The sequence below is a fragment of the Macaca nemestrina genome, chromosome 5 (assembly GCF_043159975.1).
Source record: "Macaca nemestrina isolate mMacNem1 chromosome 5, mMacNem.hap1, whole genome shotgun sequence".
Taxonomy (NCBI): Eukaryota; Metazoa; Chordata; class Mammalia; order Primates; family Cercopithecidae; genus Macaca; species Macaca nemestrina.
This window is the reverse complement of record NC_092129.1, coordinates 153,706,993-153,724,014: the sequence shown is the minus strand read 5'-3', so window position 1 is coordinate 153,724,014 and position 17,022 is coordinate 153,706,993. Positions and strand designations below refer to the sequence as shown.

Here is a 17,022-nt window from a genome sequence, read left to right as displayed (position 1 = left end):
GATTCACGTCATAGAACATGTTAACTGAAAAAGCAAGCAAATGAATGATAAAATTAGCAAGAAACAATTTCTAAGAAGTCAAAAAACAAAGCCAGGCAAAGTGGTGTACACTTGTAATCCTAGCACTTTGGAAGGCCATGGTGGGTGGATTGCTTGAGTTCAGGAGTTCCAGACCAGCCTGGGAAACATGGCAAAAACCCTCTCTCCAAAAACTACAAAAATTAGCCCTGCATGGTTGAACATGGCTATACTCCCAGCTACTTGGGTGGCTGAGGTGGGTGGATCGCTTGAGCCTGGGAGGTTGAGGTACAGTAAGCTGTGTTTGTGCCACCGCACTCAAGCCTGGGTGACAGAGTGAGATCCGGTCTAAAAAACAACTCTAAAAGACTTCAACCAAAGAGATTTCTTATCACTTAGTAAAAATATAAAGGCATACACCACATTCAAGACACACATCCTCCTGCAGTTCTTGCTTTGCTCAGTACAGTATTGACTGAAGCACATGCATATCAGAACTGTGAAAAATCAAGGCTGTCTACATACATTTCTGTTATTCTTCTGTGTATACTACATACAGCCAATAATATTAAAATGTCACCAATTGACAAACCTGAGTGGTACCTTCACAAAGATTTTTTTATAACTCTATTCTTTCTTCCAGCTACAACTACTTTGAATTAATATTTGTGAAGTGAATCCACAGGAATCGAGCAAAATAAGAAAAGAGTTATTGAGTGTGAGGAAAGCTACGGAGAGGTACAGACAGATGGAGTGATGACAATACTGAATATGTCAGTGACCTTCACAGTAACAGACCTTTTGGAGGAGAGTAAGCTGGAGCCAGAATGAAGTGGATAGAATATAAAGACGGATGAAGGAGTGGGGACTTCAGGGAGCAAATATGGGGTTGGGTGGGTTAGACTGGGAAGTGTGGATGGATTCTGGACATTCCGTTTTAGGTCTAGCACTTACAGAAAGAGAAATCACATTTATTTATCTCCTTCCACAATCTTTAGAGAAATCTCTGAAACATTACAAAAAAGATATACAAACAGCCAATGGTCCTCAGGGAAAATTGCAAAGTAAAACCACAGTGAGAAACCACTAAGTGCTTATTAGAATGGCTGAAATTTCAATGATTAATAAATATAAATGTTGGCAAGGATGTGAAACAGTCTCATCCGTTGCCTATAAGAATATGAAACAGCCACTCTGAAAGTCAGTTTTGTATCATCTGATGAAGTTAAACAAGTTAGTACTCTATGGCTAGCATTTCCACTCCTAAGTATTTACTCCAGAGAAATAAAGTTATGTCCAAGAATTCCTGTACAAGTATTTCCATTGTTCCTTTACTTGTAACAATAAAAAAAACAAGAATAGCCCCACAATGTACAAAAAAATTGTGATTCAATCATACAATGGAATACTACCAGCAATAAAAATGAATGAACTACTGATACATGCAACAACCCGGTTGGACCACATAGATATTACACCAAGTGCCAAAAGCCAGACACAAGGGAGGCCACATGGCATGAGTGGATACGTATGAAGTTTTAAAACAGGAAGAACTACTCTGTCATGATAGTCATCACATCAATGGCTGCTGGGCAAAGAGGGGCTAGGTTGAATGCAGAATAAAGAGAACTCCATGTATCTGGATAGTGGCATGGGTGATATGGCTGCATTTGTCAAAATTCATTGATGAATTTGATACAGATCTGATATATGTAAATTTTACAAGTTTAAATGCTTACAATAAAAATTTAAATGTTACTAATAAAAAAGAGTAATTGAAAATATTAGCAAACAAATCCAATAACAGATCCAAACAATACACCATGATCAAGTGAGTTTTATATCAGGGATGCAAGGATTGTTTGACATATGTGAATAAAAAAATGTGATATACCACATCAACAGAATGAAGGACATAAACCATCTTATCATCTCAATAGATGCAGAAAAAGCATTTGGTGAAACTAAACATTGCTTCTTAATAAGAACTCTCAAAGGAGTCCCTTTGACAAAGCAACCAAGAATACACACTGGGGAAAGAACTGTCTCTTAAATAAATGATGCTGGGAAAATGCTACGAGATGCAGAAGAATGTCACTCACCTTGTCCCTCACCATATACAAAAATCAACTCAAAAGGGATTATAGACTTAAACGTAAGACCCAACACTACAAAACTACTAGAAGAAAACATATGGGAAACACTAAAGGACATGAGACTAGGCAAAGATTTTATGGCTAAGACCTCAAAAGCACAGGCAGAAAAAGTAAAAATAGACAAATGGGACTATACTAAGCTAAAAAGCTTCTACACAGCAAAGGAAACATCCAACAGAATGAAGAGATAACCTGCAGAATAGTGAAAATATTTACTAAGTATTCACCCAACTAGTATATTCATCCAATTAGTATATTCTAGACTAATATGTAGAATATACAAGGAACTCAAAACTTAGCAATAAAAAATACAAATAATCCAACTAAAAAGTGGAAAATGGATCTGAATAGACATTTCCTAAGAGGAGGCATACAAGTGGCCAACAGGTGTATGAAAAACACCCAACATCACTAAATACCAGGAAAATGTAAATCAAACTACAATGAGATATATTTCACCCTAGCTAGAATGGCTATTATTAAAAAATAAAAAATAATAGATGCTGGTGAGCATGTGGAGAAAGGGGAACTGTTATTCACTGTTGGTGGTAACGTAAATTAGTGCAGCCATTATGGGAAACAGCAGAGTGATTTCTCAAAAAAACTGAAACTATTGATGGAACTACTATCCCATGCAACAATTCTAATTCTGGGTATTTATCCAAGGGAAATGAAATCAATATATGAAAAGAGTACCTGCACACCCATGTTTATTGAAGCACTATTCACAAAAGCAAAGATGTGAAATCAATGGATGAATTTATCAATGGGTGAATAAATAAAGTAACTGTAGTATATACACAATGGAATGCAATTCAGCCATTTAAAAAAGAATGAAATCCTGTCAGTTGCTCCAGGATGGAACTAGAGGTCATGTTAGGTGAAATAAGCCAGGCAAGGAAAGACAAATATCACACATTGTCACTCATATATGTGAGCTGAAAATGTTAATCTCGTGGAGGTAGAGAGTAGAATGACAGTTACCAGAGGTTGGGAAGAACGTAGGGGTGGGAAGATGTAGAAAGGTAGATTAATGGGTACAAACATTCAGTTATATACAAAAAATAAGTTCTAATGTTCTAAAGCACAGCAGGCCAACTAAAGCTAACAAAAATGCATATTTAAAATAGCTAGAAGAGTGGATTTTAAATGTTCCCAACACAAAGAAAAGATAAACGTTTGAGGCGATGGATTCCCGAAACACCCTGAGTTGATTATTTCACATTCTGAGCATGTATCAAAGATCACATGTGCCCCATAAACATGTACAAATGTTATGTATTACTTTAAAACAAACTCAACACAATATGGGACATTTTAAACGGTACAAAAATAATGAGCATATTAAAAATTTGGCAAATATTTTCTTTTTATTAATATCAACTTTTATCTTTTCTAAGTCCCAGCAGAATGAAGCCCATACAGCATCAGAAGAGGTGGCTCTCCTGAGAGAATCTTCTTCCCAGTTAAAAAGGCAGAAACAGAATTCCTGGAGAAAGTAAGACTTTGGAGAACGGCACACACCACTTCTTGGTGTCTGGGATTACGCAGACTTAGGGAGGGTTCACCTTCTGGGAAAAACAAAACTTTGCTTCTTGTCCTTTTTTGTTCTTACGGCAAGACCAAAATTTCAGAAAACCAAGATGAAGCACCAAGCTAAAGGGATGTTCTCTCTCTCTTTTTTTTTTTTTTTTTTTAGAATATCCACTACCAAGGATGATCCACACTGTTATGAGATGAATTGTGTCCCTCCCCAACCAAAATTCATATGTTGAAGTCCTGTGTTGAGAAGACAGAAGTGGCTGTCTACAAGCCAAGGAGAGAGGCCTCAGAAAAAAGCAACTCTGCAGCAGCTTGACCTTGCACCTTGTAGCCTCCAGAACTGTGGGACAACAAGTATTTATTATTTTACTCACCCAGCCTGTGGTACTTTGTTATGGCAGCCCTAGCAAATTAAAACAGAAGTATTACCTTTTCTACCCTGTCCTGCGTATCAACATGTGATTTTTTTAAGAGTATGAATTGCCTGGGATTCCAAAACATAGAGTGAGTCAATGGAAAATGGATGATATAGGGTCATTTCCAAGCCTTTGTGGGTTTCCTAGCCACCACACAAACATGCATGTGTCCCCAGTTCTTTTCAGTTTCACACAGAGCAAAAGTTGTGGACATAAGCTGACACAGAATCACAAACTGTATTTAATTTATTTGAGATACTGAGTGAAATAGCTTTGCCCTTATTTTATAGAAAGATGGTGAACAATCATAATTACTAAACTAAAGAGGCTTTCTGGCAGGGGATTGCAAGTACACTATGTTTTCTCCTGCTTTTAAGGTACATTTTCCTAAAGAGTTTTCTCTAGGAGTAAATGTCATCACTTTTTTCCTCCGCATTGATCACTTGTTCCTCCCTGCATTTCAGTAAGGTTGCTAGAACGGAAGTGGTTGTCCATGATTCCCAGAAGAATCGAAGAGGCCCTAGGAGTAGAGAGCTTCTCCTGAGGTCACACAGCACGTGAGCGGTGGAACAATGACAGGCACACGACTCTCCAGGTCCCTAGTCCAGTTTTCTGGGTGCCATGAGAATTCCAGCCTTTGGTTTCTCTTACATGTGGTTCATTTCTGAACCTGAGAAGGAGAATGCACCTCAGGTGACTAACATTTTCTGTTGTTCTGCACTTAGTCTGAGAATGACCCCAAAAGATGTTTGAAGATTAATTCTTTGGCTACCAACCTATTTGGCCAAGTCATGGACATGGAGCAGGTGAAAACTGCCTTTGCCTATGACTTGCCTGAAGATTCTGAGACCCACGTGAATCAGGTAAGCTCCACACACAGAGGGACACTCACTCTCTTACCTGCTTATTTTCTGTACCTTTTCACATTTCACATAATCATCCCTCCCTCTGGGTGTGTTCCTACTTTGGGGTCTTCTGTTTCTACCCTCTGTCTCCTTCCAGGTGACTAGAGTAGACTCGTTTGGAATAGGGCTTGGCCATCATGCTTGTGTCAAATGAGAATGATGCCTGGATCCTCAGTGATGGGCAGCATCGCTTTGAGGTCAGTGATAGTGAGATGACTGATGAGACAGACGTCTCCTCCACAGTGAGTGCTGATCTCATGAAACCCTTAGGTCCTCCCTGTTCCTTAGCGTGTCTGTCTTCAATCTCATCATGTCGGTCATGGGCATCTGTTGCATAATGGACACTTGACTGGTTCATGCCCCCTGGCCTTTGATGCTATGTTGGGATGTTTTCCTGGCCTCTGTGTGGGGTCTCTGTCTTCCCTCATCATATTACATCTCATGCCCCATCCCTAAGTCCATCCATGGAACCCACGCAGTACACCAGCATCCGCATGTGTGCTGTGTGTTCCTGCCCGGCTTTGCCCTTTTCATGCCTTATTCTCACTATGCCATGTTTCCTTCTCAGTTGAACAGACGCAGTAGGATACTTGCTCATTCTGGAACCTGACCATCTGCCCTTCAGGAGAGGACAGCAGGGTGGGGTGAAGGAGACCCTGCTGCCCCCACCCCTGAAAGCCTCCACCCCTACCCCAGAGCTTCACTCTTCTGCATCAGCACCACTTCTGAACCCCCATTACTGATTGTCAGAATTTTTAACACAACTAAACATGAAACACAAGGGCATCTGCATTATGTGTGGGTGCTCTTTCATTTTATTGTATTTGGGGCGAGGTTATTTTAGGGCATGGTCCAGGATAAATTCTTTTAAGGCCTGGGTGCCCTGCTGTGAGGTCAAAGGAGGATGGGACTAAGACTGCGGAGCCCTGGCTCCCCCATTACCTGCCAATTGTCGGCCCTTTGTTGGGGTCTCTTCTGCTTTATCTGGCCTGAAAGAGACTGGGATGTTTCTGATCCCGCGGCTCCTGGGGGGTGGTGCCCAGTATTTCCATGGATGAAGGGTGCCATGGGCACTGGTTGGAAGCTTGAGTGTCTCCTCCCAGACTCCACTGGTACCTCCTCATCTGTTCCTTCAGCTTCTGGACCTTGAGCACCAGAGCCTGGGCCGCTGACCCCTTTCTGCCCTTCCATCAGGGCCTGGTTCAGCTCCACCTGCTGCTCCAGTAACTCCATAGCATGGTCTAGATCAGCTGTGTGGGGGGTTCAAGGCCCTGGTGAGAGGCAGTGGTGAAAGGAACATCAGCCAGGGCAGGGGGCTGAGGCCCTCAAAACCTGTGTTGCAGGGTCAGCTCTAAGGGAGGAATTCTACCTCCCTTTTCCTTTTTCTAGCCCATTAGATTAAGGCCCCTGTACTGAGAGGCCCAGCGAGCTCCCTGCCTCAGGCATAGGCTTCTGGGGGGCAAATAGAGTTTCCTGGCTCAGGGAGTGTAATTGGATTCCTTGAACAAGGATATGGGGTCACTGGAAAGAGAGGACCGGCTGTACCTCCCCACTAAGAAATAAATAACTGTTAGATGAGGGGGAATTCCTGTTCAGTGACTCTGTGGTCTGTGCTGCTCTGGAGGGGGTGGGGAGAGGGAGCCCTGAGGTCTGGGCTGAGGTGGGGGTGGGAAGGAGCTGAGAGCTGAGAGCTATAACTAGGCAAGGAGCTGCAGGGGTGAGGTTGGTGCAGGTTGGGATTTAGAGGATACTCCCGCGACTCCTGTGCGGATCCCCTTCAAATCCTCCACCCCTACCCTTGGTGTCCATCAACATGTGAGGGTGACCTCATCTTCCGACTGCCCCTGGAGCTGTTCTGCTCTTCCATGCTTGCCTTGGGGTTTCCAGAGCAGCAACTTTGTGAGTTCTGGAGTGTTAGGGACCAGGAGGGCAGGAGGAGGTGAAGACAACAGCACTAAGAGAGCCTTGAAGAGGGAAAACCATGGTGTGTGAGGCAGGGAGCAGTCTGAGTTGCCCAGAAGACAGTCCGAGACCGCTCTCTCCAGGCCTTGGCTTTACTTCAGTGCCTGGCCCTGCATAGGCCCCACGCCTGCCCTGCTCTGCTGCCTCCACCTCCCTCTCAGCCTGGTCTCAGACACAATCCAGACCAACTCCTGTTTCTGATGTGAAAAATGTTCCTGTCAGTTTAGGCAGAACTTGCTTCAGAGCACTGGTGCCCAGCCTTCCACAGGTCTTGTGTCTGTTCTTCTCGGCACTGTGTTTCTTCTCATGTATTCTTCTGAATTGGCAAGGCAGGAATTACATCACTGGTTTGCAGATGAGGAAACGGACTCAGATGGGTTCATTCAGCACTCACTCACTGGGCAAGTGTCTGTCAGGGCCAATTGTGGGCCAGATGTGCCCAGGGCTCTATAGCTAGCTGGTGGAAGGGCCTGGAGGGTTCATATTCAGGTTCACAGATTGAAAACTCATACTGACCTTACTTAAGCACTGGTTCCCGCTTTACAATCCATGCCACAAACTTTATTGTCTTAAGAAGTTGTCGCAGCAGCCCCCGTTGTGGTCAGTCAGCAGTCATCAACATTGAGGCAAGACCCTCCTCCAGCAAAAATATTAGTATTAGCTGAAGCCTCTGATGACTGTTTGCATTTTTTAGCAGTAGTATAATTATAAATTAAGGTATGTACATATCTATTTTATACATAATGTTATTGTACACTTAATAGTCTATAATAGAGTATAAATATAATTTTTATATGCACTGCAAAACCAAAACAATTGTGACTTCTTTTGTTGGCATGGTCTGAAACCAAATCTGCAATAACTCTGAGGTATGTCTGTAATTTCCCTTTCCCTCTTCTTGCTGGCCCAGAATGACCTTGTTTCTTGTCCCTGTCTAGCCCTGCATGCTATAAGGGTTTGCTTTCTCTGGTAGGTCTGGACACTTTGTATCCCTTGCAATCTAGGCTCTTGGCTTATGACACTGGTACTAGCCTCAACCTCTGTTGGAGTAGTGAGCCTCCCTCCACACCTCCTGAACTAGAACCGAAGCTCTGTGCACACACCATTCACGTGGGTCTGTATAGAGATGTCGGCTTCCTGCAGGGTGTTCTGAAAGGGTGTCCTGTTGTGACTGGAGGCCATAGCCACAGGTCTCCGGGCAGAGGTGGTTCAGAAAAGAGTAGATGACCCCAGTTTTGGTCATCTGGGAACAGGAAGATCCTGAGACAAAAACCCATGCCTTAAAAGACAACACTGCCCCAAAGCTGGCAGCAGCTAAACAGCTTGCTATCTGGGACATCACTCTGCACTGGGGGGGAAGATGGCCTCTGCCATGGTGTAGGGGTCCAGGAACCAGGCGAGGAGGGCTTCCTGTGGGTCAGTGCTTCTCACAGTTGGGAGCTGAATCACCTTTAGATGAGGCCTAAGACCTCATGTTCCTCACTAGCTGACTTATTCCCACTCAGTGGAAAAAGAACTCAGAACCTTCGCAAAATTTTAGGAGAGAGAAATTTTCCCACTTGTCTCATAGTGCTAGGGTTATGCATGACGCATGCGTGAACTGCAATGTGTACACAGCTTACAGTCTTAATTATTAGAATATAAGAGGCCCAAACTACTGTTGTTATAGATATGTAAAACTACACAGTACAAAATTAAACAACCCACAATCAATTAACAGTGGAGATAAATTAACCCCATTTGTAAATTTAAAACAGGATCGACAGTCATTTAGGAAAAAAAAAAAAAATACAAATGAGACTTTTGCAAGACAGTCTATATGATATGCTAATAACAAAGCTTCATGAAAATGACATTTCAACCATCTTAGTTTTGGCTTTAGGTTATAGACTCCAAAATGGACTAACCCCAAATAATTTACAGTAGGGAGCCCTAAGCCAGAAAGAAAGGTGTCAGGGCAGACCTGGGACCTGGAGTGAGCACACCCTCCCTCAGGGTCACGAATGAATCCTCTAAGACCCCTCCTCCCTCAGACACTCCATCCATCACCAGAAGGTCCACACAGCACTAAGACCCAACCACCTCACCATCCTCACCTCCATGGACAGAGCCCAGGTGAGAGCCACCCCTGCTCCTCCTCCCTCTTCAACCACAGCCTCAGCACCACCGTCTGCCTCGAGTCCACCAGGACTGAGCTCCTCACGCCCTTTCCCTGTTTGTGTCAGTCACAGTGGGTCCCCCACATTCCCTACACTTGCATCCCCACAAGGCTCCGCACACTCCTATTCTGTCCCCACACCATGCCCCCTACGTAACTCCAGAAATCTTCCCACTGCACCACTTGGAATCCACAGTCCATGATCAGCAAAACCTCCTCATTCTTCTCAGGATGTTCCCTCACCTCAAAGCTCTAGCAGGAACCTGGGCCTTCCTGAGGACCCCCTCTGAAGTTCCTCCATATGGGGGAGTTTCCCAGGAACTTGTACCCCTGGCTTCAGAGATGAGGTGGGGTCCTTGCTCCTCACTGTGGTTCTCAGACCTTTCTGCCTCCCTCCTCCCTAAAACCCCTAAGCTGTCATCAGACTAGGCCCCACTTCCCTCACTGTAGCCATTCTCTGTGGGCCTCAGGCCGTTCCTTTCAATCCTGACTCTTGTAGCTCCTGGATCACCATCACCGTCTTCAGCAGGGCTGTCTCCTTGATTCTTTGTGACTTTGACATATGCAGATGTGGTGGGCTGAGTAATAGTCCCCAAAGAGGTTCAGTCTTAGCCCTTGGAACCTGTGAACAGCTTGCATTACATGGCAAAAGGGACATTACTCATGTAATGAAGGTAAAGGACTTTAAAATAGGGAGATTATCCTGGACTCTCTGTGTGGCCCAATCAAATCACATGAGCCATTAAAAGTAGAGAATCTGCTCTGGATGGAGTCAGATGCTGCAGAGGAGGAAGACAGGGGAGACACAGCAAAGGGGAGATCAGAGGTTCCAAGGAGGAGGACTGGATGTGCTTTAGGCACCATACGTGAGTGGCAGAGAGAAGTCTCTAGGAGCTAAGGGTGGTTCCCAACAAGAAAGTGGGAAGCTCTGTTCAATCTGCAAGGAGGTGAATGCAGACAAGAACTGAATGAGGCTGGATGTGGATTCTTCCCCAGAATCTCCAGGAAGGAACACAGACCTGCCCATACCATGATCTTAGCCCCATGACACTGTGTGGACTTGCAGCCCACAGGACTGTGACATGATAATTAGGTGCTGTTTAAAGCCGCTTGGTTTGTGGTAATTTTTATGGCAGCAATAGACACCTATACAGCACAGAAGATGTCCATGCTCCATGGCTTCTCAGGTCCTGGAACTCCTTTCCTTCATAACCGTGTCCTCTTTCTGCCTGAATCTCATGCCCTTCTTATCCCCTAGGCTTCTTCATGGCAAAGAAGCCCAGCCCTTCCACACTCTCAATTTCACACTTCCCACTCTCCCACCATCTTTCCACTCATCCCTTGCAGGGTAGCCACAGGCTCTGAGGACACTGATACTATTATTTTATTATATGCTGTGATGTAATATCAGTGAAACACTCATTGCTTATGTGCCTGCTTTCCAGGCGTGGAGTCCATTCTGTAGTACATCATTCCAACAATCCTTCCACCCCCTTGGGATTCCTAGTCCAGTGATCCTGCCATATCCTCCCTCTCCCTCAGTGCTTGGATTCACCTCCTCACACATTTTGGATTCTGTAGTAAATAATTTCCATCCCTCCCTTGCCTCTCCCTTGCATTGTCACACTTGCTTGGCAAAACTACATAGCTGGTGGATTCCATCACTGCCTACACTGCACCTGCCCCCTGAGCTGCAGGAGAGCAGCACACAGCACACTGACTGTTCTCTGTACCTTCACGACCCAAACCTCATGGGGAACCCCCACCATGGCCAGCAATCACCCTCTCCCTCCATGACTCACCCTCAGCCAGCTCCGGGCCTGGGTGACTCTTACACACCTTCTCTCTGTGCTCACATATCCAACCCTCCTTCTCCATTCTTACTTTAGCTGATGACCTTGCTTCCTACTTCACTGACAAAACTGAATACATTAGAAGACAACTTCCCAGATTCCACCACTGTTTACTCATGCATTTGCAGCTGCACCACATGGCAGGCATTTTTCCACATGGGGGATTGCTGTGTGTTAACCATCCTGCTCCCAGACACAGCCAGTACCTCTGTGGGTGCCCTGAACATCATCTCCTCTCATCTACTTAAAGGTGTTAGTTCATCAATTAATACCTTTTTTCCCTCCATCATCATCCCTTTTCCTCTTACTCTAGTGGATCATTGTGGCAGTCATGAGGATGCACATCCCAGGCCCTCAGGTAGAGGAAGAATAATTGATGATGCTCCAGCTGTTGCAGCCTGAAATCTATTGTCATGTTTGCTCTGAGACCACACCTGCCTTGGCTTTTTCCTGATTGAGGAAGGCAGGAATATTTCTATTCTGAAGGCTGACTGAGGCTCCAGGGCTCCCTGCCACCTTTACCGAATTTCCCTTAGCCTGCACAGGGTCTAGGATGCTTCCAGCTGACCTTCCTGCCCTCTCTCCTTCACTGGGGCTCAGAGTTGCAGTGTGGTCTGATGGCTTTCCCAGGGTTTTCTGTCTCTCTCCTGAATTTCTCTCACAAGCATTTCCCTTAATAAGTCCTTGCACGTTTAATACTGTATTGGGGTCTGCTCCTGAGGAGACCATAGCTAACACAATGGTATCAAGGGTGATACCACAATGAGGTATCAAGGGTGAAAATGGGCAACAATGGGAATTTGAAATAAGCTTTCCCACTGCCTGGCAGGCCAAGAGGATGCCATCTGGGTTAGTGGGGGACACAGACAGTCCGTGGCACAAGGTGCAGCTGAGCTGCTGTGGGTGTCACCAGTGCTAACCTGAGACGATGTCCTGGTTAAAAGAAGCTGTGGCAGGTGGGGTGCTAGAATGCCCTGCACATAATGATGGAATTGGGGAGAAACCCACAAAGACAGTGGATTTGGCTGGTTACTTCCCAGCTGTATTTATGCCCTATAAAAGGATAATGAGAATCTGCAGATTGTTCACAGCTGTCACTGGCTACGTGTCAGAGCCTCTGCAGTGTCTCATGGAGAAGCCTTTATCTCCTGTAGCAAAAGGATAGATACCATGGAATAGTAGCTGAAGACATCATTATGAGAGCCACAGTGCTCCAGAGATGTCTGACACTCAGCCAATGCAGGCCCGTTATAAGGAAGTCAGGGCCATGGTGGGGAAACCTGAGATTCTGCATTTTGGAACAAGATCATCCGATGGGTGCCGCCCGGATCCTCTGGGCATACAGAGGAGGCTCACCCTTCTCTAGCAATGGTTCCCACTCCCTATGCTGGAAGATGCTGCAGAAGCCTCATCCCTGTGATGCAGCGGGAATCCCACTCAGGAGCTTTGCAGGAACCAGCCGGCATGTCCCAATAGGAGCACGGGGAGCGCTTCTGGGATTGAAATTTGAGGGTGTGTGATCAAGGGGTCAGAATGTCAGGCTGGATTAATGTAAATCCATTGGCTTGGAGGCACTATCTCAGGGCATGGGTTTATCAGACACCCCAGAATTTCGATAAGTGGGGGTAAACCCACTGCTGGGGTGAATTTAGATAAAATGATTCCTAAATCTCAACAAGGTAGACATATCTTAGTTGCCCTAGAACATGTAGAGGATGGAATAACGAGGCTCAGTGAACTGGGCATGGTGAAGCCCCACCAAGACCATGCTCCACAAGAGGATCCAGAATGCACACCTTCTAACGGAGCCTCAGGAACGTGATGGCGAGAGGGAGCTGCATCACTAAGAAGTGTCGGGGTGTTGTCCTCTGCAAGCTGGATGTGACGGTAGTAAAGATGGTCCCAGTGTTGCATTTATTTATATCCCTGGGGAGGGTGTGGTCCTGAAGACACAAAGACCAAGTCGTGGCAGTGATCTGAATATGCCAGACAGCACCGTTACTATGGCAGCCTCAGAGGAGCAGCCAAGAGGACTCAAGCTGCAGGGAATGTGGGGAAGGTTAATAGAGTTTGGTGTCCCAGGGTTAGGACAGGCAACTAACAAGGGCACTGGTCGATATTTATGATAATAAGCAAGAATTGACGAAGAGGGTAAAGGTTTTTGACCCAATACAGTCATGATCCCATCCTCAATGCCTAGACCTCAGCCAAGATTCAGATTCAGATCCCAGTGACAGATGTGGAGTCCATATCCCTAGGAGGAAGACCCTGTAACCTCGTGAAAGTATATGCCGGGACAATTCCCTCAGTCCTCCAGCAAAGGAACCTATAGTCATTTACTCAGGAGACTGTACACTGGAGAAAGGAAACAGGCAGAACTGGGGGGATTATTGACATTGCTTGTGAGGGGACACTGATGCCCAGATGCCCACAGCACCATCATGTCTCCCATCACAGTGGGGCTTACGGAGGTAAGGGAGTAAACCTGGACACATTATGGCCCACAATGGGACCACTGGATTCACAGGCCCAGCCCTGGTTATCTTCCAATTCCCTGAGTGCATAATTGACACTGATGCACTGCTAAGTAGAGCCACCCCCACACTGGGTCCCTAGTCTGTGGAGTGAGGGCTCTCAATGTGCTGAAAGACAAAGGGAAACCTCTGACACTGCCCCCATCCTGGCCAAATCAGAAATCATAGTGTGTCCCAGGTTGGGTCTTGTGGAAGACGCGGAAAGAACTGGAGGGGGGTTGCACCAACATTAGAGAGCTGAAGGATGCAGGGTGGTGTTGGGGCTATTGTCTCTATGTAATCCAGTAACCTGTACCTGAGGAAGCCTGATGAGGCCTAAAGAATGAACTAGATTGCTCCAGGTATGACCAAGTAGGAGTTATCATTGCAGCTTTTATTTTATTTTATTTTATTTTTTTTGAATGTAAAACATTTAATTTAAAAATGTTGACACTACAATATATAAAATAGCTATTATAAATGCACATAGTGTATTCTATAGCTGCCAGGTTTACTTTTTTTTTTTTTTTTTTTTAAAGGAAACTGTAAGTTACACTGTGGTTAAGACTTGTATCTTCACCCTTGAAAAAGCCCACATTCTATCACAGTGATGTATGGTCAGACTTCACAGCCCAAATTGTTAAACACTTGGATCAAGTCATAACCAGTTTTATTGCAAAAGGACCCTGTACACATTTATCAATTCTAGTACCTTAATAGCTACCCAACAAGTCATTAACATACAGAAACATGCATCATGAGAAGCAAGAAATATCACCCATCCCTTCTGCATATTAGCAACTTGTCACTCCTGAGCAACAGAGCTCACATCACTGAGGTCTGTGAACAGTCACTTTTCGCATTCATCCGAGTGAAAGATGGAATGACTTAAGTACAAATGCAACATATTATAAACAATTTCTTACAAAAAAAAGTCACAAATTAAACCAAAGTATTTTATAGAATTTACTACAAAACGCCATAAAAACTGCCTTCACTTAAGCTCTCTCTCCCCGTATCCGGCGAGCCAACTGGATGTCTTTGGGCATGATGGTGACTCTCTTAGTGTGGATGGCACACAGATGAGTATCTTCGAACAGACCCACCAGGTACACTTCGCTAGCCTCCTGCAGCGCACCAATGGCCGCGCTCTGAAACCTCAGGTCGGTTTTGAAATCCTGAGCGATCTCCCTCACCAACCTCTGGAAGGGCAGCTTCCGGAGGAGCAGCTCGGTCGACTTCTGATAACGACGAATCTCTGGAAGCGCCACGGTCCCGGGCCTGTAGCGATGAGGCTTCTTCACCCCGCCGGTAGAGGGAGCGCTTTTCCTGGCGGCTTTTGTGGCCAGCTGTTTGCGGGGCGCTTTCCCACCGGTGGATTTACGAGCAGTCTGCTTGGTTCGGGCCATTTTCTTTCATCCAACGCTGAAGTTTCAGGCCACTTCTCCGACCACCGCGCCGCTTCCGCTGCCCAAAGAACAGCCACAATCGCCGAGCTAAGAACCGACACAACCCCAACGAACGACCAAACCGCTCTGCCATTGCAGCTTTTATATTGTCTGGATATCACTGGTAGAGCAGTGCCCGCCACCATGCCCGGCTAATTTTTTTGTATTTTTAGTAGAGATAGGAGTTTCACCATGTTAGTTAGGATAGACTCGATCTCCTGACCTCGTGATCCGCCCATCTTGGCCTCCCAAAGTGCTGGGATTACAGGCGTGAGCCACAGCACCCGGCCATGGAGCACTATTTTTTTTTTTTTTTTTTTTTTTTTTTTTGAGACGGAGTCTCACTCTGTTGCCCAGGCTGGAGTGCAGTGGCCGGATCTCAGCTCACTGCAAGCTCCGCCTCCTGGGTTCACGCCATTCTCCTGCCTCAGCCTCCCGAGTAGCTGGGACTACAGGAGCACTATTTTTTAAGTGACTAGCTAGCCACTAAGTAACAAGTTGACTACATTTAGCTACTTCCATCCTGGAAGGGCCAGAGGTTCATCTTCACAGGGATAGGCTCTTATTCCATGGGTGTTTTCCTGTCCTGCTCTCAGACACTCAGCCAGCACCACTCTCCGGGTTCTGTTGACATTCTTGGTCTGCAGGCCAGGCGGTGCTCCTAGCCCATTATCTGCCTGAAGGAGCCACTTGGCATGGAAAGTTTTACAGTTTCCATGGTTGTGGGTTCCACTAATCCTACCACCATCTGCACCACCCAGAAGCTGCCAGCCACAAGGAATGCTGGACAGGTCTTCTACAGGCACAGCTCAGTGCCAGCCTGGAGGAAGCACTCTGAGGGGTGGCTACCATCTTTCAAGACATGGTGCATTGTTTGAATCAGAGACCTCTCCATGGTGCTGTGTTCTCAATTGGAAGAACATGTGGGTCCAGAAATAAAAAGGCGGAAGCAGGTTTGGCTCCATGTCCAATCCCTTAGATTCACCCAATGGGGTATTTTGCATGTTTTATCTTTGAACAGGGTACGAGGTCCTGCTTTCCAAGGAGGGTATCCTTAAAAGGAGACAAAAGACAGCCCACTGAACTACACATGATGGTTGTCACCAGAGAAGTTTGGACAGTGTGTGCCCAGAGACCACCTGGTGAATAGAGGATTCTCCTCCTCTCCAGGCCCAGGTAATAGATCCTCATCCCCAAGAGAAGGCACAGCTACTTTCACACAATGAGGGCAGAAGTGTGTGTGGAAACCAGAGATCCGCCTGGGGGCCTTCTTTTTCCCCTTGCCTCATTTTAAGTGTGAGCAGAATCATCCAGCAATTCAGCCAGAGACGACTTGATTTCAAAGGGCGCAGACCCATCTGGGCAGAAGGTTTGAGTCACACTCCTGGGTAATCTCCCAAGGCCCTGCTCCTGTGCTCTGACACCTTCAGTAGCATTGGTGCTGAGGCCCTGCTTCCCATGGGCTGTTCCCAACCAGTGATGGGTTATATCAGTGACACTAAGGCAGGACAGGGGAGTCCTCTGATGACCAACTGTACCTCGAGGACTCCTCTATGGCCTTGCTTAACTCTCCTTAGATTGCCTGTGGTCTAGGACATGTCCAGTAATCCTTCTCTCCTTCTGTCCATCACAGGGGGGTGTTACACTCGCATCTTGGTCTGTTGCCTTTCTCAGGGTAACCTGTCTCCCTCGCTATACCTTCTGACAGGTGTGTCCCCTATAAAATGCTGTAACTTTAGTCTCATGATGGAACTTGCTTTTTGGAGTATCTGGACTACAAAATCATTTTCAACTGCACACCAGTGTCCTCTTACTTATTCTAATTTGTAAAATCCTTTTGTTTATTCAAATTATTCTACCTGCATTGGCTCCATTTTGCTGGTATTTGTATTATGCTTTTGAGTTTGTCAATGTTCGTGGCTTTAAGTCACTAAATTTGGGAGTAGTTTGTTACACAGCAATGGATAACTCATGAAGCCCTCTTATATGTCCATTATTCTATAGAGGTTAACTACACCTGTTTTATTTCCTCCCTTTTCGATAATATTAGC

General features: G+C 45.6%; 1 protein-coding gene across 1 annotated transcript; it reads right to left on the bottom strand.

Moving 5' to 3' along the window:
- Positions 1-14,025: 14,025 nt before the first annotated feature.
- LOC139363075 (histone H3.3A-like) lies at positions 14,026-15,178 on the bottom strand. Its single transcript, XM_071096029.1, has one exon. The coding sequence runs from the start codon at positions 14,930-14,932 to the stop codon at positions 14,522-14,524; it is 411 nt and encodes a 136-aa protein (XP_070952130.1). The 5' UTR covers positions 14,933-15,178; the 3' UTR covers positions 14,026-14,521.
- Between the last annotated feature and the right edge of the window lie 1,844 nt (positions 15,179-17,022).